General features: G+C 42.8%; 1 protein-coding gene across 1 annotated transcript in view; it reads right to left on the minus strand.

Moving 5' to 3' along the window:
- The window catches only part of LOC145391860 (glutamate receptor 1-like), a 537,754-nt gene that overhangs the window by 299,532 nt on the left and 212,250 nt on the right, over window positions 1–25,972 (minus strand). The window contains exon 5 of the mRNA XM_080266379.1: window positions 21,860–21,989. Coding sequence (XP_080122505.1) covers window positions 21,860–21,989 — 130 coding nt within the window. The remainder of the gene's footprint in view (window positions 1–21,859; window positions 21,990–25,972) is intronic.

Below are 25,972 nucleotides of genomic sequence, written 5' to 3' on the forward strand. Positions count from 1 at the left end.
AGGAATGGGAGAGGTGATTCATTATGGTGGAACAGGAAAGGGTGAGGTGATTCATTATGGTGGAACAGGAATGGGAGAGGTGATTCGTTATGGTGGAACAGGAATGGGAGAGGTGATTCGTTATGGTGGAACAGGAAAGGGTGAGGTGATTCAATATGGTGGAACAGGAAAGGGTGAGGTGATTCGTTATGGTGGAACAGGAAAGGGTGAGGTGATTCATTATGGTGGAACAGGAAAGGGTGAGGTGATTCGTTAAGGTGGAACAGGAAAGGGTGAGGTGATTCATGAAGGTGGAACAATTATTCATGCATAAGTTCACCCCAAAATAAACGATCAGCGATAATGATACTAATAATTCCATCATGCAAGTACCACGGAACGTAAGGATGATTTTTACATGAGCTTATACTGTCTCAGCTTTGTTCCTACGGTTTTTGGCAATGAAGAAACGGAGGAAGGGGAGAGAATGGAGGGACGGGAGGGAGGGAAGGGAACAGAGAAATAAGCGGAACTGAAAGATGGAGTGAGGGAGGGATGGGAGAAATGGAGGGATGTAGGGAGGGGAGGGAAGGGAGGTGAGAATTGGGAATGGAGGGGAAGAGGGGCCGGGAAGGGAATAACGAGATGAAAGAAGAGTGTGGAATAAGACGATGGAAGATTAGTGGACTGAAGCGAATGGATGAGTATTAATTCGACAGCTGAAGAAAGGGATATGAGAGTGGAAGAAGATGATGATGATGATGAAAGGAAGGTGAAGAGATAAAGGGTTGGGAATAGCATGGTATAGAGGGAAAGTAAAGAGGAAAAGGAGGTAGGAAAGTAAAAACAGAATTTTAGGGAAGAGATATGGGGACAGAGGCATCAGGGGATGAAGAGATGGTGAGATGGAAGAGGAGAAAGAAACGGAAGAAGGGAAAAAAAAAAAAGCAAGTGGGAGACAGTGAGAAGGTAGGATGAGAGGGATACTGAGATGGAAGAGGAGGGTGGAAAAGGAACGGGAGACTGAGGAAAGGGAGGAAAAGAGAACCTGAATAATTTCCCTCAAATTACAACAGATATATGAGTTGTATTTTAAGCGGCATAGGAGACTTCACAACGTCTCTTCCTTAGCGATTCATTCTACATTTATCCTGGCATTTTCTTGCAAGCCATTTACGTCGCTTTAATATCGACATAACATAAGAGAATATTCAAGTGCAAGGAGCAGAATAAATCGCTAAGATGTTTCAAAATTTCCAGTCATTCGGAGCACATATAGTTTGGCCATGTGGAGAGGATGGAGAATGAAAGACTGACTGGGAGAGTGTAAGTGTACTGTATGTGGGAAGGAGGGGGAGACCATGGATGAGATGAAGGACAGAGAGGACAGATGTGAGAGGGAGAAGTGTGAGCTGAAGGGAGGGCAATCAAATGGAAGGAGATAAGGCGACGTGGAGGGGATTTTTTTGTGGCCACCCCTTACGGGATTAAGGCGTCAGGTAATAGATAGACAGATAGATCTAAACATGATCTTAAGCATTATACAATAACAAGGGCTCATATTCTCCTCTGTCATATTCTCTAGCACCTATTCCTAGCCTATTTATTTCTTTATTTTTCGATTATTTGTTTATTATACGGCTGGTTAATATCCTTTTCTACGTTACTTATGGAGAGTCTGGCGATTTTAGCATGATTCAAGTGACGCGGAAGAAATTAGTAAGCTGTTACAGGTAAAATAAATGGCTTTGGAATAAGTGCCTGCAAACCTACCTTTTAAAGAATCGACCCATGGATAAGTGTTTTCCAATACTTACAATCTGTACGGCATGAGAAGAGCGACACTTACCTGAAAAAAAGAAAAATCCATAATGAGAAAGTTAATTATAAACTCTTTTCACTCTACCTTGGACTAAAAATGCAATGTCCATCTCGAGTGCTAAGTTGTAGTACATGATTATCACTAAATTATGATGCTAGTCACAAAGAAGTGCTATGGAAAAGAAGTAGAGCCATAGCATTCTCTTTCTGCCTGTGAGTTGTGTGAAAAAAAAACTGAAAAAGAGCGAAAATCTGGGACAATTTAAGGAGAAAACACCACCACACATATCATTAAGAGAACGCTAAAAGATTTAACAGAGAGAGAGAGAGAGAGAGAGAGAGAGAGAGGATCCACAGCAGACCTGAATTAGACGGAAGTGAGGAAGAGAGGGTGAGGTCATAATTAAAGTCAGCTAAATTTCCACATCTTTGATTTATAAGGTCAAGCTAAATTAGTTGAACAGCGTTTACGATTCTGAAGCTGTGTTAAGATATCGAGAAACCGTGTTAAAAGAAAGTTATTTATCCACTAAATGAGTCATGCTAAAATTTCATAATAGATATGAGATACAGGATAAAGTGGAGCTGAGTTACAGTAGAATATGGCAAATTTGAAACAACATATGCATAGCAGCATCCAAAATTTGACTTAGGGGTGGAATATGGGGACGAGGGTAATGTTTTTACTCCGAGGCAGCTAGAACTACACAAGTAAAGACATATGATAAAGCTAAAACAGTATATGATAAAGTTAAATAGTAGACAGTAAGGTTATAATATAAAGCAGGCCTAAATTATTCCTGACAGCCGAGAAGTAGAGGAGAACTACCAGGTGAAACCCAGTTAATAAAGGAAATAATGATGTTAAATCAGTGTATGGTGAAGCTGAAAGCAGGACATGGTAAAGCTAGTGTACTGCAGGCGTTTAGTACCGACAGTCGAAAAGTAAAGATGAACTGCCAGGTGAAGCAGAGAATGTATGATAACACTAAAATGTAATATGGTAAAGCCTAAACAGTAGACAGTAAAGCAAAAGTACAGTACACAGTACATCTTAATTAAACCTAAGAGTGGAGCAGAGGGAGGAGTGTAGCCTCATACTCCGGTGACAGCAAAAATTCCGCTACACCAAAAGGCCATTACTGGGTGACTCTATGGGGCAGCCTCACACAGGGGTAAAACCATCTCTTTTTATCCCTTTATGAAAACCTTTATTGGGAGTGAAATTAGGTGGAGTGTCGTGTGGAGAAAGGGAGATAGGGGGGCCGTGGAGAGAGAGAGAGGGACGATGGGGAGAGAGGAGAGAAAAAAACGAGAAGGGAGAAGTGTGTGTGTGTGTGTGTGTGTGTGTGTGTGTGTGTGTGTGTGTGTGTGTGTGTGTGTGTGTGTGTGTGTGTGTGTGTGTGTGTGTGTGTGTGTGTGTGTGTGTGTGTGTGTGTGTGTGTGTGTGTGTGTGTGTGTGTGTGTGTGTACGAGGAAGTGTAGTAGAGAAAGAGGTGTAAAAGCAAGGCGGGAAGAGAGAAATGGAGGGTGTTAGGCAGGGAGGGGAAAAGTTGAATGGAAATGATGGGTCAGGAAAGAGAGGGAGAGGGAAAACGAGGACGAGGAAATACCATATCAAGTATTCTCTGTTCACAACCCCTCCATCCTATGGCGTGGTTTATATTGTAGTCCTGCTGCCTCCAGACGATTTTACTCAGCTAAGAGAAAAAACAGCTGGTTGTGCGGGGCTGATGGGGCCTTTCTAGTTTCCCACAAGAAACACGTCCTTCCAAAGCTAGGCAAAATTGTAGGGTGCTCAACTCCTTTTACTCTAACTTGGCCTAAAACGACCATCTCTCCGCCTTGAACGCTGATTTGAAGCGATAGATTAACACCAGAATATGATGCTAGTCACGAATGCATTATGGACAGGATGTAGAGCTGCGATATTTTCATTTTTCTACATCTCAGGTACGTGAAATCTATATTATAATGAACCGATTTATGTATGTTTGTCGATTTGTTACCGTAACACAGCAAAAACGGCGATGTAATGCAAATTTTGTTAGGGAAAGGTACCGTTAAAATGCTCTAACTTGAAGAATAAACCAGTTTTCAGGCCAATCAGGCCACCTGTTCCCAAGTTATGACTCATTCCTGGCCTTTTGTTTTAAATTTAGTATTTGCTTTTTGTGTAGGGATGGATTCGTCCTTGGTCCATTGTTGAAATTACCAGCATGACAAGAGAGATAGAAGTGACGTGCTTCTTGCATTATCACTCTCTCGCCGCTACTTCCTCCCTCCTTATACTGTACTCCTAAAATTGTATAGTGTGATGGAATAGTATAATCTATATTATAATGATCCAATTTCTGTATGTTTGTTGGTTTGTTTGTTATCGTAACCGCAAACACGGCGCATGTATCACAAATTTTTGCCAGAGCAAGGTATCGTTAAAATGCTCTAACCAAAAGAATAAAACAATTTCCAGTCCAATCAGGCCACCGGTTCCTAGGTTATGACTCATTTCTGAAGATAAGAAGTGACTTGACATAAAGCGAAGGACTCCGAAGACGGCCTTTCAGCGTGTAAGTAAGAAAGGAAGAAAATCCGGGCCAGGTTATGGAGAAAGAAATATAAAAGGATATCGCGGTATTCTACCTGTTTAGCTCGGCCTATATATACTTTGTCCATCCTGAATTACCGCCTATCCATCCTGAATTAGTCTTTCCATCTTGAATTGCTGTCTCTCCATCCAGAATTGCTGTTTTCATCTTGAACTGCTTTCTCTCACCATGAATTGCCTTCCCTTCATCCTGAATTGCTGTCTCTCCACCTTGAATTGATGTCTCTCCATCCTGGATTACTGTCTAACCATCCTGAATTATTCTCTCTCCATCCTGAATTACCGTCTTTCCATCCTGAATTACTCTCTCCATCCTGAATTACTGTCTCTCCATCCTGAATTACTGTCTTTCCATCCTGAATTACTGTCTCCCCATCCTGAATTACTGTCTCTCCATCCTGAATTACAGTCTTTCCATCCTGAATTACTCTCTCCATCCTGAATTACTGTCTCTCCATCCTGAATTACTGTCTTTCCATCCTGAATTACTGTCTCCCCATCCTGAATTACTGTCTCTCCATCCTGAATTATTGTCTTTCCATCCTGAATTACTATCTCTCCGTCCTGAATTACTGTCTCTCCATCCTGAATTACTGTCTCCCCATCCTGAATTACTGTCTTTCCATCCTGAATTACTGTCTCTCCATCCTGAATTACTGTCTCTCCATCCTGAATTACTGTCTCCCCATCCTGAATTACTGTCTTTCCATCCTGAATTACTGTCTTTCCATCCTGAATTACTGTCTCCCCATCCTTTCCTGAATTACTGTCTCCCCATCCTGAATTACTGTCTTTCCATCCTGAATTACTGTCTTTCCATCCTGAATTACTGTCTCCCCATCCTTAATTACTCTCACCATCCTCAATTACTCTCTCCATCCTGAATGTATAGCTATAACACAAAAATATGGTGCTATACTCTGTCCATTTTACCCTGGGCTAAAATGAAATGAAGTAGAAGCACTGGAGTAATAGCGAGCTTTACTCTCGTTTAATCTCTCTCTCTCTCTCTCTAGGTCTTCACTCATCATCATCAGAGATCCCCCGTGTACCACAGCCACTTTTCCCCTTCATCCATCTTAATCAATCTCTCCCCTTCCCTTCTCTTGCCTCACCTCTCCCCTCTCCTTCCCTTCCCTTCCCTCAGTCCTCCCCTTTCCTTCCCCTCCCTTCCCTCACTCCTCCCCTCACATTCCTCTCCCCTCCCTCTCCCTTTCCCCTCTTCTCCCACCTCGACCATATCTCTACCTTCTTTTGCATTCTTCCACTCCTATTTATTCCACTACTGCTTCCCTAACCCATCTCCTTAATCCCATCTCCCTCCATCTTCTCTCCCTTTCTGTCTGTCTGTCTGTCTGTCCATCTGTATCTGTGTCTGCCTGTTGTCTGCGTCTGTCTGTTGTATGTGTCTGTATTTGTGTCTGTCTTTCTGTGTCTGCGCCTGTGTTCCGTCAGCGTCTCTCTCTCTCTCTCTCTCTCTCTCTCTCTCTCTCTCTCTCTCTCTCACCACACTTCCCTCGCGTACCGTCACCACTTTCTCCCGCCACACGACTGATGGTGAAGCCCGCGCTAAGAAGTAATTCCCCAACAAGCAATAAATCCAGACGCCAGTGGGGGAGACGGAGGGAGAGGTGGGGGAAGTGAGGGAGGGATGGGGGAAGCGAGGAGGAGGTGAGGGAAGTGAGGGAGAGGTGGGGGAAGTGAGGGAGAGGTGGGAGAAGTGAGGGAGAGGTGAGAGAAGTGAGGGAGAGGTGGGGGAAGTGATGGAGAGGTGAGAGAAGTGAGGGAAAGGTGGGGGAAGTGAGGGAGAGGTAGGTGGAGATGAAGATAGTGAGAAGTAGGTGAATGAAAGGCAGGAAAACAAGGGTATGTGCTGAGGAGTGGTATGCTGTTAGGAGGTGAGGGAAAAGCAACAAGAGAGGGAAGGGGAGAAGAAGAGAAGGGGAAAAAGGGTTTTAATAAGGGAAGGGAGAGGAGAGGAGAGGAGGAGAGGAAAATAAAGTTGGAGAAGAGCGGAGAAGATAGAACAGAGAAGAGGAGAGGAGAGGGGAGGGGATGTAAGAAGTGAAGCTGAAAGGAAGGTAAGTAAGGGAGAAGCGAAAAGACGACAGGTGAGGAGAGAAAGGAAAAGGAGAGTTACCGGAGGAGAGGAAAGGATAGAGAGGGGATGTAGGTAACGAAAAAGAAGGGATAGTGGTGATAAGAAGCAAATAGGGACGTGAGACAAAGACAGGCAAACACGTGCGAGATGGGGACAAATTCAGGTAAGAATGAGGCGAGGACCTGTCTAAAAAGTAGTAAATATGAATGGCGGTGGGATTATGCAGGGTGACAGGCGTGAGGGAGGTAGGCAGAGAGGTTAATGGTTATGGGAACCTATAGGTAAAGAGGTATGTAGAAACAACGTAGATAATGAAGACAAGCAAACAGAAGAGGTATGTGCAAGAGAAGCAGGTATGGAAAAGCAAGATGAGAGAAGAGACAGGTAGACAAAAGGCACGCAAGAGGAAGGCAGGGATTGGAAGGCATCAGGCAACCAAGTACGAATATGATACGATAATCCCAACATAAAGCCACTATCCTCCTTTCACGGGATAGGGAAGTAGCAAGGACATTTGCAAATCTAGGCAGTTGAGCTGTACGGTATCGGTGCCACCACATGAAGGCGTCCCTATTCAACACGGCGGGTGTATGTAAAGGGGGTGGTGGTGAGTCGTGGGAAGAGGGGTCGTTACTGAGGACGGACAAAAAAGCCCTAAGGCTCTTTTGTCACGGCTGACTTAAACGGACGCTGCCATAGGAACTGAAATAGACCGAGAACGAGATGGTGTGTGTGTGTGTGTGTGTGTGTGTGTGTGTGTGTGTGTGTGTGTGTGTGTGTGTGTGTGTGTGTGTGTGTGTGTGTGTGTGTGTGTGTGTGTGCAGATCAGACGAAAGATGTTAACCCTCCCGTTGTCGAGACAACTCTAGCATTTCATTCCTGCAAACGCCAGACGATTTTATTGGACGGGATGGGTCATAGGAGCTGGACTTAATAACGGTACTGTAAATCCACTCCTTCGCGGGACAACAGCAGTATATAGACGAACTAAAGGCAGCTGGGTGAGCCATAGGAGCCTGAGTGTGTTAACAGTGTGGTGACAAAGGAAAGAATGATGATGACACTGACTGACAGACTAATAGCCTGACAGATTGATAAAGACACAGTTATAAAGAGACTGATAAAGAAAAATTGATGAAAAAAGACTGACAGACAGACTGATGAAGACACTGATAAAGACAAATGGATAAAGACAGACGGATAAAGATATAACCAGAGTTGAATAGAAGTGGGCTTCTCAAAAATATTTACGAAAGATCCCGTGCCGTAACTTAGATATGATATTGCAGGGGAAAAAAATGGCGTCCTTTATTGTCCCAGATTTCTTTTGTACCCCGCGGTAAGTTTGATTTTCCCCCCTATGATCATCCTTTTTTTTCTTTTTACTCATCCACAATAATCTACCCTAACACAATCTAAATTACCAGATTAGTCTAGCAGACTAAATTAACCTCATACTGGTAAAACAAACCTAACCTAAGAGAATAACCCAACTAACAATCTAACCTAGCCTGAAACTGGCAAAATAAACTTAACCTAACCTAGACATTACTGGATTAAGAAGTAAACCAAAAAATGGTATATAAAATTGTAATCAGCCGCCTGATGTTCCTACGCAGAGCATGTCTTACATACGAGAGGGATATTATAATGGGTTATATATATTCTCTGCAATATGAACAAAGAAAGAAAACTGCAGAGGTTCCCCGTGTCCCTAGTTCTTCCTGTAGATACAAATTACAGTTACGATATGGCATCGACCGTGATTAGCTTTGACAATTGCTCTATAGCCGTGTACAATTATGTAAAAAAAAAAAAAAAACTATTGATACACATTTAGCGCAAAATAATCAAACACCGCGTCAAAAAAAAAAAAAAAAAAAAAAAAAAAAAAAATCGGCGCACATTTAACAAAATAATTAAACACCATGTCAAAAAATACAGGTGTATATTTGGCACAAAATTATATAATACCGCGGAAAAAAAAATCAATGCACATTTAGCGCGAAATTGTCTAACACCGTGGACACTTACAGAAAGCCCAATGATCATGCCCCTGGCTGGTAAACCTACTTTGATAAGACGCCATTCCTATCTTGGCTGCGACATTACCTGCTGGGTATAAGTATTACTGCACAGTCGGCATCAACAGTCCTGTCGCCATCTCCAGTTTTCTCTCTATGGATTCCGAAAATATGTGTGGGTAATGAGAAGCAACCGACACTGATGAACTTTTTTGGCCACAGATAATTGTCATCAGTGTTGCATGCAGTGGATTCAGAAGACCATTTTCCGTAGTTCATGGAGAAAAAGCAGGACAGGTGACAAGACTTTTGATGCCGACTGTACATGCACATTCAGAAGAAAACATATTAATCTTCTGGGGACATCGCAGGCAATACTGATCATTCTGGACACCACTGGACCCTTTCTGCCCTATTTTTCCTCTCTTATTATCGGCTATACGTGATGGTCTCAGGTGTTCTTAAAGTGGTTCCTCAATACCCCCAGGGGGTGTCGCTATGGGTTCTTTGGGATATCCAGTGGCGCATCCTGGGAAAAACTGATCAATTTCGAATACGGTAACACTCACTGGCAACACGGAGATAAAAATAATTTGTGTATGTTATTTTGTTGAAAACAAAAGTCCACAGATTTCAGCTGTTTCTTCATATTCTTTCTCGTTTCTCTTTTTACAGGAAACTGAAAGAGGAGGTAGCAACAATATCATAAAGGGAATATCAGGTTGCCTTCGAGATGAACATGGGAGTATAACGGTCGAAAAGGTTTACGAACCACTGGTCTAAAGTTGGAATACCACCTAACCCTTTTCGATGGCGGTCTCTCTCTCTCTCTCTCTCTCTCTCTCTCTCTCTCTCTCTCTCTCTCTCTCTCTCTCTCTCTCTCTCTCTCTCTCTCTCTCTTCCCAAAACTTTGTTTAGTGGCCAGTCGTTTGTACGTCCCTATGAATCATCCAGCAGTAGTCCGCCATAATACTAACACACCAACATCCGTGGTACCTTCTTTCCATGTCCTTAGGGTTCAGATGGGAAGTGGACAGATATGGATGATGATGATTGATGATGATGACGACGACGACGACGACGACAACGACGACAACGACGACGACGATGATGATGATGATTGATGATGATGAGTGATGATGATGATGATGATGATGATTGATGATGATGATGAGACATATAAAGTGACGGATAGATAGTGACGACTACGACAACGACAACGACGAGGATGATAAAATTCTGTCATTAGGTATTTATATCCTTGTAATATCGAGTAATATATTTTCCAGCCTAGGCCAAAAATTGTGATGGCAAAGGGTGATGACAGGAACTGCAGGGAGAGTTAACACTGTCGACACACATCACTACTTCATCGCAACAACTGTTCAAGCTAACGCCAAACGATTTTCCTCTTGTAAGAGTTAATATACAGGATTCACAGGGACTTGTTACCAGTATTTAACCTTTTCACGGTCGGAAGAACTCTTGTAGCCCATTCCAGGTAACGTCAGATGATTTTATTCAGCTGAGAGGAGTCACAAGAGTAAAAGAATGTTAGTAGTTTCCATCTTATTGACATTTGTATTTTTCTTTCTATAACTAAACGAATCTACTCTGCACAGAGAAGATTAATCAGGCTGGAATGATCATAAAAGTAGCACACGTTGAATAAGTCTGGCAGAGGAAATAAATTATAAAACTACGTCACTTGCTGAAGGGGGTAATTTCGACACAAAATAAATAATATACGAGAATATTAATGTGTATAATCTTAAATCAGCAAGCAGACAAATTGACCTGCGCTGCTTGGAGTAAAAAAAATGTGAAAATTTTTTTTTACCTAATTTTTTCCGACGAACCTCATTAGCAGCTAATAGAGAAAACATATGGATATGACAGTTTGCCCGCCCCCCCCCCTCCAAAAAAAAAAAAATCCTGACATGAAAGTTTGCAAAGGTTTGAAATGATGACGACTACATGTGGTTGTTAGGATGAATATGATTACAACGTTAATATGTGGGATGTTTAAAATTAGTTTGTAAAATTTCTGAAACATAACAGTTCTAAAAATGTCCCCGCTGCCAAAATTTGCAACGGTAGTGTTTGCCACAGTCAGCATGAGGGTTGCCACTGAAGTCGACGGGACGTGTTGAAAGGGTGTCAGAAATTGGCGGTGAATGTGTTGTGATGATCTGCGAGGCGGCCCTGAATATTAATGTCTCCCCTCTGCCCGTCCCCTTCCACCCCCATCTCTCTCTCTCTCTCTCTCTCTCTCTCTCTCTCTCTCTCTCTCTCTCTCTCTCTCTCTCTCTCTCTCTCTCCTTACTGACTGGAGGCGGCTTATTTATGGCGTTAATGGGATTTGGTTGGAAACGTGTTCTTTTGTGGAGGTATGGGGTCAGGTGGGCGTTAATGCCGAATGTTAATGAGGCAAGCAGGCAGGGTAAGCAGGCAAGAAGGCTGATGGATAATACAAATAGATAGATGACAGACAGATAGACGCACAGATGTATACATACAGTACACCCATGTCTGCAGTGGACGGTACACCTAATAGGCAGCACGGTGGGGTCAACGTTTTCTTCTTAACCTTCAGTAAACAGTAAATCAACATAAAACACAGGCTGACAGTCGAAAGCAGGCCAGATCTGGTGTCGTCGCAGAGTAAACAGTGCTCACCTTTACGACACTGCTATTTTGATTGGCGCCTCTTACAAGACTTTTTCTTTTCACCCTTTTGACGCAATATCTGAATTAGCGAAGGGGTTATGATATCTAAGCACCCAGCAATGCTCCATTTTGCAGTGAAAGTGCTAAAAAAAAACAAGTGTTTACTATTAAGGCAAAAGTAAAAAAAAAAATAATGGTACCGTACATAAAACGCTGCTCACAAAACTAGTAAGCACTAAATAGTGATACGATTCTGAGTATTTCGTTTTGGTGATTTTGGTCCGAATATTTTCAGAGCAACTAGACTTCCTATACAAATCACTACTACTCATTCTTTCATTATCCAAACCTTTTCTGTCCCACCAGGATTGCAGGAACCCCAGGCTAGGCTAGCAGTCACGATATTTAAGGTGAGAGTGACCACATTCACTCGTCCCAAAGTGGCACTGTGAGAAACTCCAATCACTTCTAGGATACACATATATCCTTGCAGACTCAATCCGGTTGGAGCGCCTTAACCCACTAAACCACTTAACGACAACTGGTTATAAGGTTATCACGCAAAGTAATAAACGGTTTCCTGGTTTACGGGATCAGTCTGGCTTGTCACCCAGTGTAGTCACCCGATGGCACCACTACCTCCATAGGTGATGGTGGGTTCCTCTATATACCGTTCTAATGTTAATATTAATAATATCAACCTTAATACAAGACAGGTTACTCAGAAAACACTCGAACCGAAAAAAAAAGACGAAATATTCCAAAGCTTATCTGCGGCTTGAATCATCACTAGTTCTGTCAGGAAGTTACATATAAAAGGATTTTTAGTCTTGCCCTAAGAGTACATATAAAAAAGCAGAGGGGACTATAAAAATAGGTAGGTCGACAGGCCCATACGAGAGAGAGAGAGAGAGAGAGAGAGTGAGAGAGAGAGAGAGAGAGAGAGAGAGAGAGAGAGAAAGAGAGAATACTGGTGCAAGGTGTTGGGTGGGGTGAGAGACGGCATGAAGCAAAAAGCCTGCAAAAGCTTTACACATGAGAGAGGAATTGTGGAGTGGAGAAAGGCCGAGGGTTAGGGGAAGGTGCGAAGGGGTAAGGAAGCAGGGGGTGGAGAGGGAGGGCGATATGGAAAACTTTATCAACATTTTAACCTTTAACCCTGGCATGGTCTAAACGTTATTTATATTGTTCCGGTTTACATTTAAGACATTCTAGTTTTTTTTTTTACAGATAACGGCAAGAGATATATTCAGGAAAGAGTGATTCAGAAGAGCCTGAATTTAGTCTCAAAGTCGAGATATATCATGGAGTGTGGTGTGCAGTGGTGGAAAGGTTAGGGGTAAGAGTTAAAGAAGCAAGGAAAGAGGGAGGGAGGAGACAAGGGAGAGAAAGGGGGGGGAAGGGGGGAATTATATAAGGGGCAAGAGAGGAAAAGCGTAAGTGAGGAGGTGGAAAAGGAAGAGGGGAGGGAGAAGGTAAAAAATGAGGGAGGAAGATGGAGGGGGGCGAGAAAAGAAGTCGGGGTGGGTGAAGGGATAGTCAAGAGATATGGAAGCCTTGTTGCTTAAAATCTTTTTAAAACGCCTGAAAATGGCGTGTGATGATAATGCACCATAACCAGCACCACTTGTCACCATTCTCTCTCTCTCTCTCTCTCTCTCTCTCTCTCAAAGCACACTTAAAACTGAGGTTTCTCGCTTAAGATTTCTCTTTCCATTGTAATCAAAAAAATGTTAGCAGAGACAGGATGGCTTTGATTATTCTATTGCTAAAGGAACTGATACGGTATCACTTTCTCTCTCTCTCTCTCTCTCTCTCTCTCTCTCTCTCTCTCTCACACACACACACACACACACACACACACACACACACACACGAGTGAACGAGTGTTTGTGACAGTGAATGAGGTGGTGGATGAGTGCACGTGTGTGTGTGTGTGTGTGTGTGTGTGTGTGTGTGTGTGTGTGTGTGTGTGTGTGTGTGTGTGTGTGTGTGTGTGTGTGTGGTGGCAGATGAGTGTGTGAGCGTGTGTGTGAGTGAGCTATGCTTACATCAGGGACGAATAAAGGTCTACTGCATTTTTATTACAGTACACCGCTCCAGTCCGAGAATGTCTTTATAAAAGTTTTATCTGGAATATTATACTCCGTTTAAGAGATTGATAAAAAAAAAAAAAATGGCGGCGCAGCTGCCGGGGTCGGATGCCGCCGACCGTTAATGAGAGATCTTCAGACTGGAGGTCCTTCTTACACTATATGAAATCGCCAGAAATTAGCAAGAACACCATAATATTCACGAACCAGACATGGCACTGCCTACGTCAATCACATATACCGTATATATGTTAGGAATATGAGAAAAAAAAATCTAATGACCATATTTAGAATTCAGAAGACCAGAATTCGCCAAAAATGCACATTTTATCATTCTTCTGTTGCTATGAAATTATATAGGCTACTTCATTCAATACGTAGGTATGTAGGCAGGAAAACACGCAGGTATGCACACATGTATATGCACATATACTACGTATGTAAGTATGCTTGAATGCATGTATATGCAGTTTAAAATAAAGGCAGCTATATATAGATACTATACATATTATTCTGACTAACAAACATGACAATGACGTACTTTTCATTGTTATTGCTATTTCCAGATGATTTTCCTCGGCTTAGGAGAGCCACCTAGCAATGAAGAGGTTAATGAAGGCTATTTTCAACTACAGTTCGAAAAGCCTCTACTGAACATAATAAAATTGTCTGATGATACATAAATGAAATGGAAAAGATGTCATCGCAGTAAATAAGTCAGATGTTCCACAAGACTCACCCCAAGATGGCCGGATTGCTTAATGCCTGCACAGGTAATCCCCACACCTAACTTCTCCATATATAATTCCTTCGTCTCGTATGTCTGTAGTTACCTGCACTAGCATAATAATCTTGGTAAGACCCACTGGAGTCCAACTGGGTAATGTCCGGCCGAAATAAGCTGCATTTTGTGAAGAAAGAGAGAGAGACACACACACATGCAATCACAGATCACAGTTTCAACTCGAGTGACGCAGTGCGAGGAGGAGAGGGATAGGAATCATGGGTAATCACACCACGGTTAAACAGTACAACATTCTATTTTATTGCAGACCTGTGCGAAGGCTCAAGGTATTATTAACAACGCGACAGTAAAAACGACCTATGAAACAATCTTGGAAATATATGGTAAATACTAGATAAATGCGAGCTGATCAGTTTGAAGTGGCGAGAGAGGGCTCGGAGATGACGAGAGGAAGACTCGGAGACGAAACGCGAGTTACCAAATGCGTGTTTCTATACGTAATTTTCGTTTACAAATGTTATATAAGGTTTCAGTCATTAGCAGCACTAAAATAATATAAAGAATCTATGACGTGTACATTAATTTTGGAATTATAAGACAAACAAGATAAATGCGAAAAGCCGAGACTCTCAGCTGTCTCGTTAAGGTGGAGAGAAGTGGCGGGATGCAAGAAATCAAATGAGTTTAAACTCTGACATTCCTTTGCAATAATGTGGCTATACAAAGACTCATGATATCACAAACAGCAACAACATTACACACACAACCTACCAAGTGTATATTTGCTGTGGAAATGTGTGATGATAAAGAAATAAATGGAAAATATAAGGCCGTGACTGAGAAGATTCGGTGCTTCGGATCCACCAATCACAGCGCTCTCTGGCCCCGTCATCGCCAGCCCACAACCACCACCACTGGCATTCATCCTTCTGTCTATCTCTCATCGCCAGCCCACAACCACCACCACTTACATTCATCTCTCTCTCTCTTACATTCATCTCTCTCTCTCTCTCTCTCTCTCTCTCTCTCTCTCTCTCTCTCTCTCTCTCTCAGAAGGCAAAATAGTGACAGGCTACGTTCTGTACGAAAGATGTCAACAGATAACTGCTACAATTTAATCTCTCTCTCTCTCTCTCTCTCTCTCTCTCTCTCTCTCTCTCTCTCTCTCTCTCTCTCTCTCTCTCTCTTACGGGACACACTAATTTCTCAACATTTTATCATCGTACGGAAATACTCAGGCCTTTCCATCCAGTGACGTATTTTTAAGTTAATTTTCCTGCTACCAAACCATTACATTAAAGTAAGGGAGACTTTTCCACCTCGAAGGAATAAATATTGTCTTCATTAACCCCTTAGACTATACAAAAAATCGTTGATGAAAATTGTTTGGAGGAAGAGGGAATTAAAAAAAACATCAATAAAGTAAAACTGTTGAATAAATTTGAGGAGTTAGCATGAAGAAAGAAAATAAGCCACCATATTCAAAGCGTTAAGCACAACAATTCATTCATTCATTCATTGCCAGACGCCATGTATCCCAAACGGGGTGGCCAAGGGCTAAGAGTTAATTGTTTTACAGGGAGGGGCACTAATCCTCCACCAACCCCACTTGACACGTATGGAGAACGTAATTTCAGTATATTGTAGTATCCAGTTAGGAACATATCTAACCCCTTCCATATGAGATCCTGGAACTAAATGCAATAGTATGATTATAAAAATAAAAAAAATAATTCAAACGCTTTCTCCACAAGGTAAATACATATGACTGGCGGAGCTATGAATAAAGAAGTAATTGTTATCGTTTATGCCAAAAATTAAATAAAATAATCTACCGCACGCAAAAAATATAGAAAATAATCAATTCAAAAAATAAAAATATATTATTTATGTGGTAGAGATTAAAATGAAAAATATTTTGTTTTTCTAAAACCTAATTATGACTGGTTCCAGGAAGAATTAATAAATGTAGGACGAATTAGTAAAACAAAAAAATCACGTTTCCAAAATCTAAAAATATTCATCTGACAGTGGCATGAATCAAAAAGAAAAATAAGTTACTTTAATGAAGGGGTAATGAAGACTTTAACCCCCTTAAGGTGATGCCAAGGTAGATATAACCGTCTGACTGGAATGTCAATGAAATGCAATGGAGATCACTGTATTATATGTGTTAAAGGAGACCGTCCAGCTACTTCACTGCCAGAGCTGTGTCCTAAGCATAATAAGATCATTTAGAGGTTGCCAGATCCCCTAAGACTGTTATTCTCCCCAACACTCTTCTTTCCTCTCTCCCTATTTTTCTCTGCAGCCCTCCCCATCTTTTTGTACGTCCCTTTCTACACCTCTCTTTTTCTCCCCACCCCTCTCTTCTTCCCCCCTTCCCCATCCCTCTCTACTACCCTCCCCACACCTCTCTACCTCCCTTCCCACAATTCTCTCCTCCACCCACCCCAATCCCTCTACTTCTCTACCTCCTTTCTTGTCCATATCCCTCTGTACTCTCCTCCCTACCTCTTCTCTCCTCTTTCTCCCCTCTTCTCCTTTCTTCCACCCACTCTCACCCCTCTTTACTTCCCTCCCTCCTCTCTTTCCTCCTTATCCCACCTTTCCCTCCCTACTTCTCTCCCCCATCCTCCCCTCTCCCGCATCCGTCCTCACCCCTCTCTGACTTCGTCTCTCCAACCCTTCCTTCCCTCCCACCTCTCTCTCCTACTTCACCGCTTCCCTCACCTACCTTCTCTTCCTCCTCCTTCTCTCATTTCTATATCTCCCCTTCTCCCAGTCCCATCCTCATTCCCATCCACCCCCACTCCTCTCCCTCATCCACACCCATCCCATTCTCCAACCCATAAACGTAATCTATACTATTTTCATCTTCGCTTGGCCAAGAATTTCATTCTTTTGTAGGTTATTTCACGTACCAGTGGCTTAGATAATGCTACCGCTCTACGTTCCTTCCATAGCACCTCGTGATTAGTATCGCATTCTGGCGTTAATCTATTGTTAAAATTCAGCATTCGACTGGGAGGAGAATTTTAGACCAAGTTAAATTAAAAAGAGTGTATTGGTGAACTGCGGGCGTACGCAAACCTACTCCCTCTGACACACACACACACATACACACACACACACACACACACACACACACACACACACACACACACACACACACACACACACACACACACACACACAGCGTTGGTTCATAAATAGGACACACACACTCTGCTCCAATTGTATGGAATTCCGTTCATGTCTTCTGCAAGTTCCGACGATGGCTTCTCACACGATTTAGTCTTACTATCCCTCCGCCTTTACAAGGCGGAGCGATAACGTTTTTGCTCGCCTCTGTGTGTGTGTGTGTGTGTGTGTGTGTGTGTGTGTGTGTGTGTGTGTGTGTGTGTGTGTGTGTGTGTGTGTTCCCATTATATCTCATGAAAGGCTTGAGCTATCACCATGAAACCTTCAGGATATCAAGATATGGCCAAATTCTTGGCTGAGTTCGAAAATGGGCACTTGGGGTCAAGGTCAAGGTCACCAAAATGGCTGCCAAAGGTCAACTAGTTTTTATCTCACCATTATATCCCATGAACGGCTTGAGCTATCAACATAAAACCTTCAGGGTATCAAGACATGGTGTAATCTTGGACTTGGCCAACAGCATATTCTGGCGGGTGATTAGCATTCGGCTCCCGAATGCTTTTCTTTCATTTATTTATATATGTAGCTTATTGCTGGGGAAAGCCTTCACTTGGTGACAGATATAACCGGAAGGCCACGCTGTCTGGTTATACACAGGTTCCTCAGTTCCCTCCCTATCCTCTGAAAGGAAGAAGGTGGAGTGCAGGAGATGGGCAACTTCAGCCTGCAGTCCACCGAGCTCACATCCAGATCAGCCTGAGGCAACAGTAATAACAGCGATATATAGAATCTGAGGCAGAAGCAAGGAATGGGAGAGAGTGGAAGAGACAGGGACGGAGAGGGAGAGGAAGAGAGGGTTAAGGCATGTGAATGGCTGGTAGTGGGAATGTCATCAAGGGAATGGTGAAACAGTTAATAGTTAATGAACACATTTAGTAAATATACAAGGAGAGAGAGAGAGAAAGAGAGAGAGAGAGAGAGAGAGAGAGAGAGAGAGAGAGAGAGAGAGACAGAGACAGATAGACAGAGAGAGAGAGAGAGAGACAGACAGACAGACAGACAGACAGACAGACGGACAGACAGAGACAGAGACAGAGAGACAGAGACAGACAGACAAAGACAGACAGACAGACAGACAGACAGACAGAGCATGAGTGGGGGAAGGAAAGGAGTAGATAACTGGAGGGTGAGAGAAAAGCAGAATAAAGAGATGATAAAAGGAATATATGGGAGAAAAATTATGTGAATAAAAAAGAGGAAGATAGTTGTTCGAAAATGAAAAAAACAAGAAAAATAGGCAAGAATGGAAGAAAAAAAACAAAACAATGAAGAGAAGCATCAGTAAAAAAGCAAGACAAAAAGTGTCTGCATAAAAGTGACATATCATACTGTAGAAAAAAGGGAGGGGAGGGTGGGACGGAGGGCGAGGGCAGACGGAGGGAGAGGAGAGTCGGAGGGGGAGGGGGAAGTGCTATTGTCCATTGTCCTGGATTGATATTTTTCCCTCGGACTCTACTTGGAGGGGAGGTTATGGCTTTATTCTCTCTCTCTCTCTCCCTCCCTCTCTCTCTCTCTCTCTCTCTCTCTCTCTCTCTCTCTCTCACACACACACACACACACACACACACACACACACACAAACACACACACAATACTGCTCCAGACACAAATACCCGCTTCTGGCCACTGTGCGAGCCATCTCTATACATATATACATTCCTGGAGTGCCCCGGGGTCAATGGCAGAGTATCACTTGGGGCTCGAATCTTGGAGCGGGATGGGAGAGGGAGGCTTGGAGGTGCTGGAGAGGAGTTGGAGATGAGGGAGATGAGAGAAAAAAATGGAATGAATAAAGGGGAAAAATGAAATGAAGGAAAAGAGAGGAAGATAGGAAAGATAATGAAAGTTACACGAAGAGATATTAGAGAGGAAAAAGGAGTGGAAGGAGAGAAAAATACAAGAAAGGAATGAAAAAGAAAAAATCGAGAAGTGAAGAAAAAGAATAAGGAATGGAAGAAAAGAGAGAAGTGAGTTTTGGAGGTGATGGAGATGAGAAAGGAAGACGTGGAGAGGGAGAGGAAGGAGGAATGAAATGAGAAAGGAAAAGGAAAGAAACGGAAGGAAGAGCAGGAGGAACAGCGGCGTGAAACAGTACGAAGAAACTGAATTATGAGAGAAGAGACAGAATTAAAGGGGAAACGGTAGGGTAGGGAAAAGGACGCATGGAAAAAGAGAAAAGGAAAGAAGAAGAATTAAAAAAGAGACCAACGCTTTACGAGGCGGGATTAGAGCATGGAAAAGTGATAGAGAGAGAGAGAGAGAGAGAGAGAGAGAGAGGATATAATTTATGAACGACTGTACTTTGACTGAAACGAAAAAAAAAAAATAGTACATGATCAGACAGATTACTGATTGGCAATTAGGCAGGTTAGACATTCGTGAGGTAAACTGACCTAATGACGAACTGGTGACCTGTCGTGTCTGTGTGGACGATAGCTTACTGACGAGGATATAATAAAGTGCAGGCACACTGCACTTAGTGACTTACGTTTAATTAAAATGAACCTCGTGAGCAAAGTTAAGAGGGATTATTATCAGAATTTGATAACGGATGGCGCTGGTTTGGAAAACAGATTAGTGAAGGGAATGGTATAAGAGTGAAGACGATTCAGATCTGCTGGCTGATTGGAGGTGAAGCACGAAAGGTTATTGGAGAAGGATTTGCTGACTGTACCTGAATTATTAGACATCGTATGGAATTATTTTAATTGAATTTAGTGTAAATTTTGAATAAGAACTGGCAATACAGTCAGGAAGCAAAATGTGCCCATTACACCACTGCATCTAATCCCCCCTGACTCATCGTATAACCATTAGGGGAAAAGAAACACCAAGCCTCCCTCGTGTTAAAAATATTACCCAGCAGAGGAAAATAAGAAGGAAAAGGTAAAACATTTGACAAAACACACACACACACACACACACACACACACACACACACACACACACACACACACACACACCAAACCCCCATCATCTTAGGAATATTAGCCAGAAGAAAAAACTGAGAAGCATAAGAAGTGATATGAGACAGTGGAACTAAAAAAGGCTTTTTCATCTTGAGAATATTGGCCAGCAGATGAAAGTATGAAGGAAATGTGAAATACTGGGCTGAGAATCACACCAAAACCCTCTCCGCGTGGAAATATCAGCAAGCACAAGAAAGCGAGACGCACAGAGGTGAAGATAACAACAGGCAGAGAAACATACTCAAGTCTCTCTCACCTTAGGAATGTCAGCCAGCATAAGAAAGTGATAGTTACAAGAGATGAAATATTAATCAAACTTTTGGCTCGGACTGTACGTACACTGAATAATGGAATGATGAAGAATGTAAATGACTAGACTAGGTGAGTAATTACAGATTAGAATACATGGAGTTAGTGAAGTAAGTGGTGAGGAATCTGATAATTGGGATTTAATATTTGATAGAAGCTGGAGTGGAGAATGAAAGTGTGTAGTAGTAGTAGTAGTAGTACTAGTACTAGTTGTTAGTTGTAGTAGTAATAATTATAATAATAATAATAATAATAATCTATCTATCTATTGCCAGACGCCTAAATCCCGTTCGGGGTGGCCACAAACACATGGCCTCCACGTCGCCCTGTCCCCCACCATTTCACTGCCCCGCTCCCAACTCACACCCCCCTCTCTCATGTGCCCCTCCACCCCATCCCTCCATCTCATCCTCGGCCTCCCCCTCCCTCATCCCCCCTCCACCTCACTCACATACGCTCTCTGCGTCAGTCTTTCACCCTCCATCCTCTCCACATGGCCAAACCACCTCAGTGTATTCCTCCTAACATTTCCTATCACATCCACAATAATAATAATAATACAAATAATAATAATAATAATAAACTATATTCAAGAGATGGCAACCTCCTGGTTGAAATCGTACGAATAGGGGGAACGCGCATTATTCTCTCTCTCTCTCTCTCTCTCTCTCTCTCTTTGTTTGTGTGTGTTTATAAAGCTGTAGTATACGGAATTTGCAAACAGCTAGTGTTGTGCGAGAGAGAGAGAGAGAGAGAGAGAGAGAGAGAGAGAGAGACAGAGAGAGAAATATATCCGGAGCATCAATATAATGTGCCTAGAGAGAAAAATGAATAAGAAAATATTACAAAATAGCGGTAGGTTGATTAAAGAAAGCAATGGTAAAAGGCAAGAGCAGTAACCATGGAAGGAATCTTATCTGTAAATGATGAAGTGCAAGTTAAACCATTCAGCAGGAAAAGAGAAGAAAATGCAGATAAAACAGGAGGCTGAAAGAGCTAACTGTATTAAACGACAGGAACACAGACCGTCGCGAGAGTAGCACAGGTAAAATTTAAAGCAGCGAAAGTAAAGTAATTCATCAGGCAAGCAGTAGCAGGAGGAAACAGATGAAAACGGGAGGTTGGAATAGGTACCGCAACTATTAAAAAAAAAAAAAAAAAAAAAAAAAAAAAAAAAAAAAGGCAGACTCACTGACCGTCGTGGAGTCTTAGAGGTAAATTTTGAAGAAGCAGTAGTAAAATAATTTAGTAGGCAACCTGTAGCGGAAGGAAAAAGCAGAAAAAAACGGGATGCAGGGAGGGGTAACTATGGTAAAAAGAAGACGTGCTCACTGACCGTCATGGGAGTCGTAGAGGTAAATGATGTGATCCCAGCGGTAGTGGTGGATGAGGTCAATGATGGCCTGGTGGTACTCGGGTCTCATCGTGGTGGCGTAGTCCATCAGACCAGAAGACGGGTTTGGCACCTGTACGCCAGAAAGACGGAGATATATATTCTGTTTCGATGTATACCGTATTTTCTGTTGACCTCACAATTATATTATTTTTTTTTCGAATATCTATCTGTCTATATCTATCTTTGTCTACCCATGTCTATATCTATTTTTTGTCTATGTCTATCTAGTTGTCTATCTATCTACCTCCTTATATTATTTTGGTCTCACTTTGGTATCTGTAAGAAACCAGATGAAGAGGTGGATAAACATTCTCTCTCTCTCTCTCTCTCTCTCTCTCTCTCTCTCTCTCTCTCACACACACACACACACACACACACACAGGAAAACTACCAAGCAAGCAAGCCTGGGAAACAGTGCATTCACCTGGATTGAAATATCTGATAAACTGCGTAATCACACTACAAAGTCCCAGACTCATATATTCACGCCAAAAGCAACGTGGGAATTTGCAGCTGGTGAACGTGCGTGTGCGGGATGGAAAAATATATATACTTTTTTGCTGTCATAAAACCATGTCCGGATTTGTCTACGGGCAGCTACTCCCCCTCCCCCTCTTCTCTCTCTCTCTCTCTCTCTCAGCTTTTCCCCTTCCCTACTCCTCCCTCCCCTCCATCCCCTTCCTTCCTTTCACCCTGGTATCTTTCCCGTCCCTCCTCCCTTTCTATCTTCCTCCATTACTCTTTATCCAAACGTCGACAGAAGGGGAATCTAATCCAGAGCTTCAAGATATTTAAGGGATCTGATAATGTAAGCATAAATAATCTCTTCACATTTGCCCTGGATACGCCAACAAGTGGACACAACATACATCTATCAGGACACAGAGTTATCCTGGACATTACCAAATATTTCTTGAGTAACGATACTATCAGTTTCCGTAACAGGCTCCCGGAAAGTGATACAGACAACGCAACTACAAATACGTAAAAAAATATGGAAAAAGAAAGTTAGATATTTGTTTGTCAGCTATCGACGTTGGCTAAGGAAAATTTGGGTGTCAAAGAAGGGACTCCTCCTGGACCATCCTCAGGGGCGGTATGATTGGTTGTCCACCCTTGTACTTGGGATTCCATAGTACTTAGTATTCCACAGGAACATGAAGTTGTACTGGATGGTTTCGTATTTCTTTGTTTCCTTATTAAAGTACAAAAATAAATATAAAAACTGTGTATATATATATTTTTATCAATTTCATATTAATACTAATTTCTCCTTGTCCTCCAAAATTTCCTTCAGGTTTGTTAATCCAGCAGAGTGATACTTATGTCTTCCTGCACGGCGTTGTGCCGGAGGGTTGGATGGATGGGGGAGAAAGCCTTCTTCTGTACTATCCTTTTCTAGTAATCCTGTGACAGGTTACGCACTACCTGTCACTATTAAAGACAGACCACCTCGCTGGCACCGTATTGTCTGTTTATGTAATTATCAATTACTCCATGTAACTCCTTTCTCTTCCTCCTTCTCTCTTTCCGATTCTGTCTTTCTCCTCTCTCCCCTTTCTTCCATTCCCTTTATCTGAAGCTTCCCTCCCCCTATATCCTCCTCCCTCCCTTCTCCCTCCTCCCTCTTCCCTACTCTTCCTCTCTTTCATTATTCCTTTCCCTCAGTCTCCAACCTATTCTCCCCCTTGATCAGTGAACACACTCTCCCTTCCTACCTTGCCACTCCTCTCTCTCACTTCCCATTTCTTGTTCCCTCCTCTCTCTCCTCCCTCCCTCCCCCATCCGTAACCCGGTTCTCCCTCTTTTCTAATCTCCCCTTGTTGCTTCCCATTCTCTCCCCCTTCACCCCTCCTCTCCTCCACTCTCTCCCCTTCTCTTCCTCGCTTTCCCAGTCTCCATCTCTTTTTCCTCATCCTCCCCCCTTCTTCCTCTCTCCTGCTTCATCTCCTCTCCCTCCTGTCCCTCCCCTTCCTTGCACTGAAGCCTCACTCTCTCCTCCCACCCTTTTCACATACTGCTTTCATTGCTCTCCCCCTTCCTTCCTCTACCTCCCTTATCCTCCCTCTTTCTCCTCCTCCCCTTCTCCCATCCTCGTCCTCACTCCCCCACCCCCTCCTTCCCTTCCCTCCTCCTCTTTTTACCACATCACTACACCATCAACAGTGCCCACACACACACACACACACACACACACACACACACACACACACACACACACACACACACACACACACACACACACACACACACACACACACACACACACACACACACACACACACACACACACACACACACACACACAGGGGGAAAATCAAGAGTACAAAAACAGTCCATATTACACGAGAAAAATATGCATCGGTTATGAATATGTAATCAAGCTTTTGTTCCCTGGTTGAAGGCCATGCCATGTATTTAGATGTAATGTTAATACTTTCACTACCATCACGTACTTTCATTATTCATTCTTGTTGTTTCAGATAGTTTTACTTGACTTTAACATCAGGGTCCGCATTCTCGTGGGTTAAGGAGGCTCCCTAGCTCCTTTTCCTAAGCGATTTATTTTAATTACACCCTACTGTCCTCTTCAGTGCTGCATAAAGTAACTTACGAAAGGTATTAACCACGCATATCCAATTGCTGAGGAAAGGGTGTTAGGGAGCTTCCTTAACCGATGAAAATGCCAGCCTAGGAGTCACGTACAGGCTCCCTAGCTCCTTTTCCTAAGCGATTTATTGTGTTTATTACACCTTACTGTCCTTTTCTGTGTTACATAAATCCTTGCAATATCGCCATCCTCTGCATAAAGTAACCTACGAAAGGTATTAACCACGCATACCCCCAAAATAAATCGCTGGGGAGGAGGTGTTAGGGAGCTTCCTTAACCTACGAGAATACGAGCCTACGAGTCACACAGGCTTCATTAACCCCTTCAGTACGAGAGGCCTTAATCACCAGAGGAAAATAATCGTCACCGCATATCCAAAAAATAAATCGGTGAGGAGGAGGCGTTAGGAAGCTTCCATAACCGGCGAGAATACGAGCCTAGGAGTCACACACAGTCTCCATTAACCCCTCAAGTACGAGAGGCCTTAATCACCAGAGCAAATAAATCGTCACCTCATTCAGGGGATTTCACTGCGATGCCCTACTTATATATTCTTGTTAGCGTTCCTGTAGCCAGACGATTTTATCCAGCTGACAAGTACTACCAAGAGGCTTATACAAAGCTTCATCTAACCCCTCCAGGTTGAAAACTCTGTCCCAAGCTGAGTAAAATCATCTGACGGTGCTATAGTCGCGGCGCACGACTCTGAGGTTGTCATTATCGTACCCTGGCATCCTATCATTCAAAAGTGTGTCCGTTTTCGTACCATACTATACATAAATCATCTTATTATTCACGAATATATTATACACGAATATTATTATACACGAACATATTATACACGAATCATATGCGTCTCATACACGAAATCAGACGTCACTTTTGAAGGGTAGGTTGCCAGGGTCCGATAATAACCTCAGAGTCGCGCGCCAAGACTGATATTACAGGCGAAAAACATGACCTGGGGCTAAGGGGTTGAGGTGCCTCATGATTTAAAGGTGCTTCCACAGGTGCAGGTTAATTACTTCACTACGATCACCTGTGTTACTTTATTTTCACCTCCAGACGATTTTAGGTAATTTAAGTCTCTGGAAGTCAAAGGGTTAAGGAAGGCTATTAAACCTCTCCGGTGTATAGGATGGAGAGTGAGAGACTGACGAGAAGAGTGTATGTGAGTGAGGTGGAGGGGGGAAGAGGAAGAGGGAGGCCAAGGATGGGATGGAGGGATGGAGCTATGAGGTATATGAGAGAGGGGGGTGTAAGCTGGGAGCAGGGCAGTGAAATGGCGGGGGACAGGGCGACATGGAGGCGATTTGTTTGTGGTCACCCCTTACGGGATTAAGGCGTCTGGCAATAGATAGATAGACAGATAATAATGTATAAAGTCTACAAAGTTAATACAATCCTCTGATGGCAAATAAATATGAAGATTATATTAGAGG

The sequence above is a fragment of the Coenobita brevimanus genome, chromosome 1 (assembly GCF_032717465.1).
Source record: "Coenobita brevimanus isolate Jiangsu-jjx chromosome 1, ASM3271746v2, whole genome shotgun sequence".
NCBI classification, from domain to species: domain Eukaryota; kingdom Metazoa; phylum Arthropoda; class Malacostraca; order Decapoda; family Coenobitidae; genus Coenobita; species Coenobita brevimanus.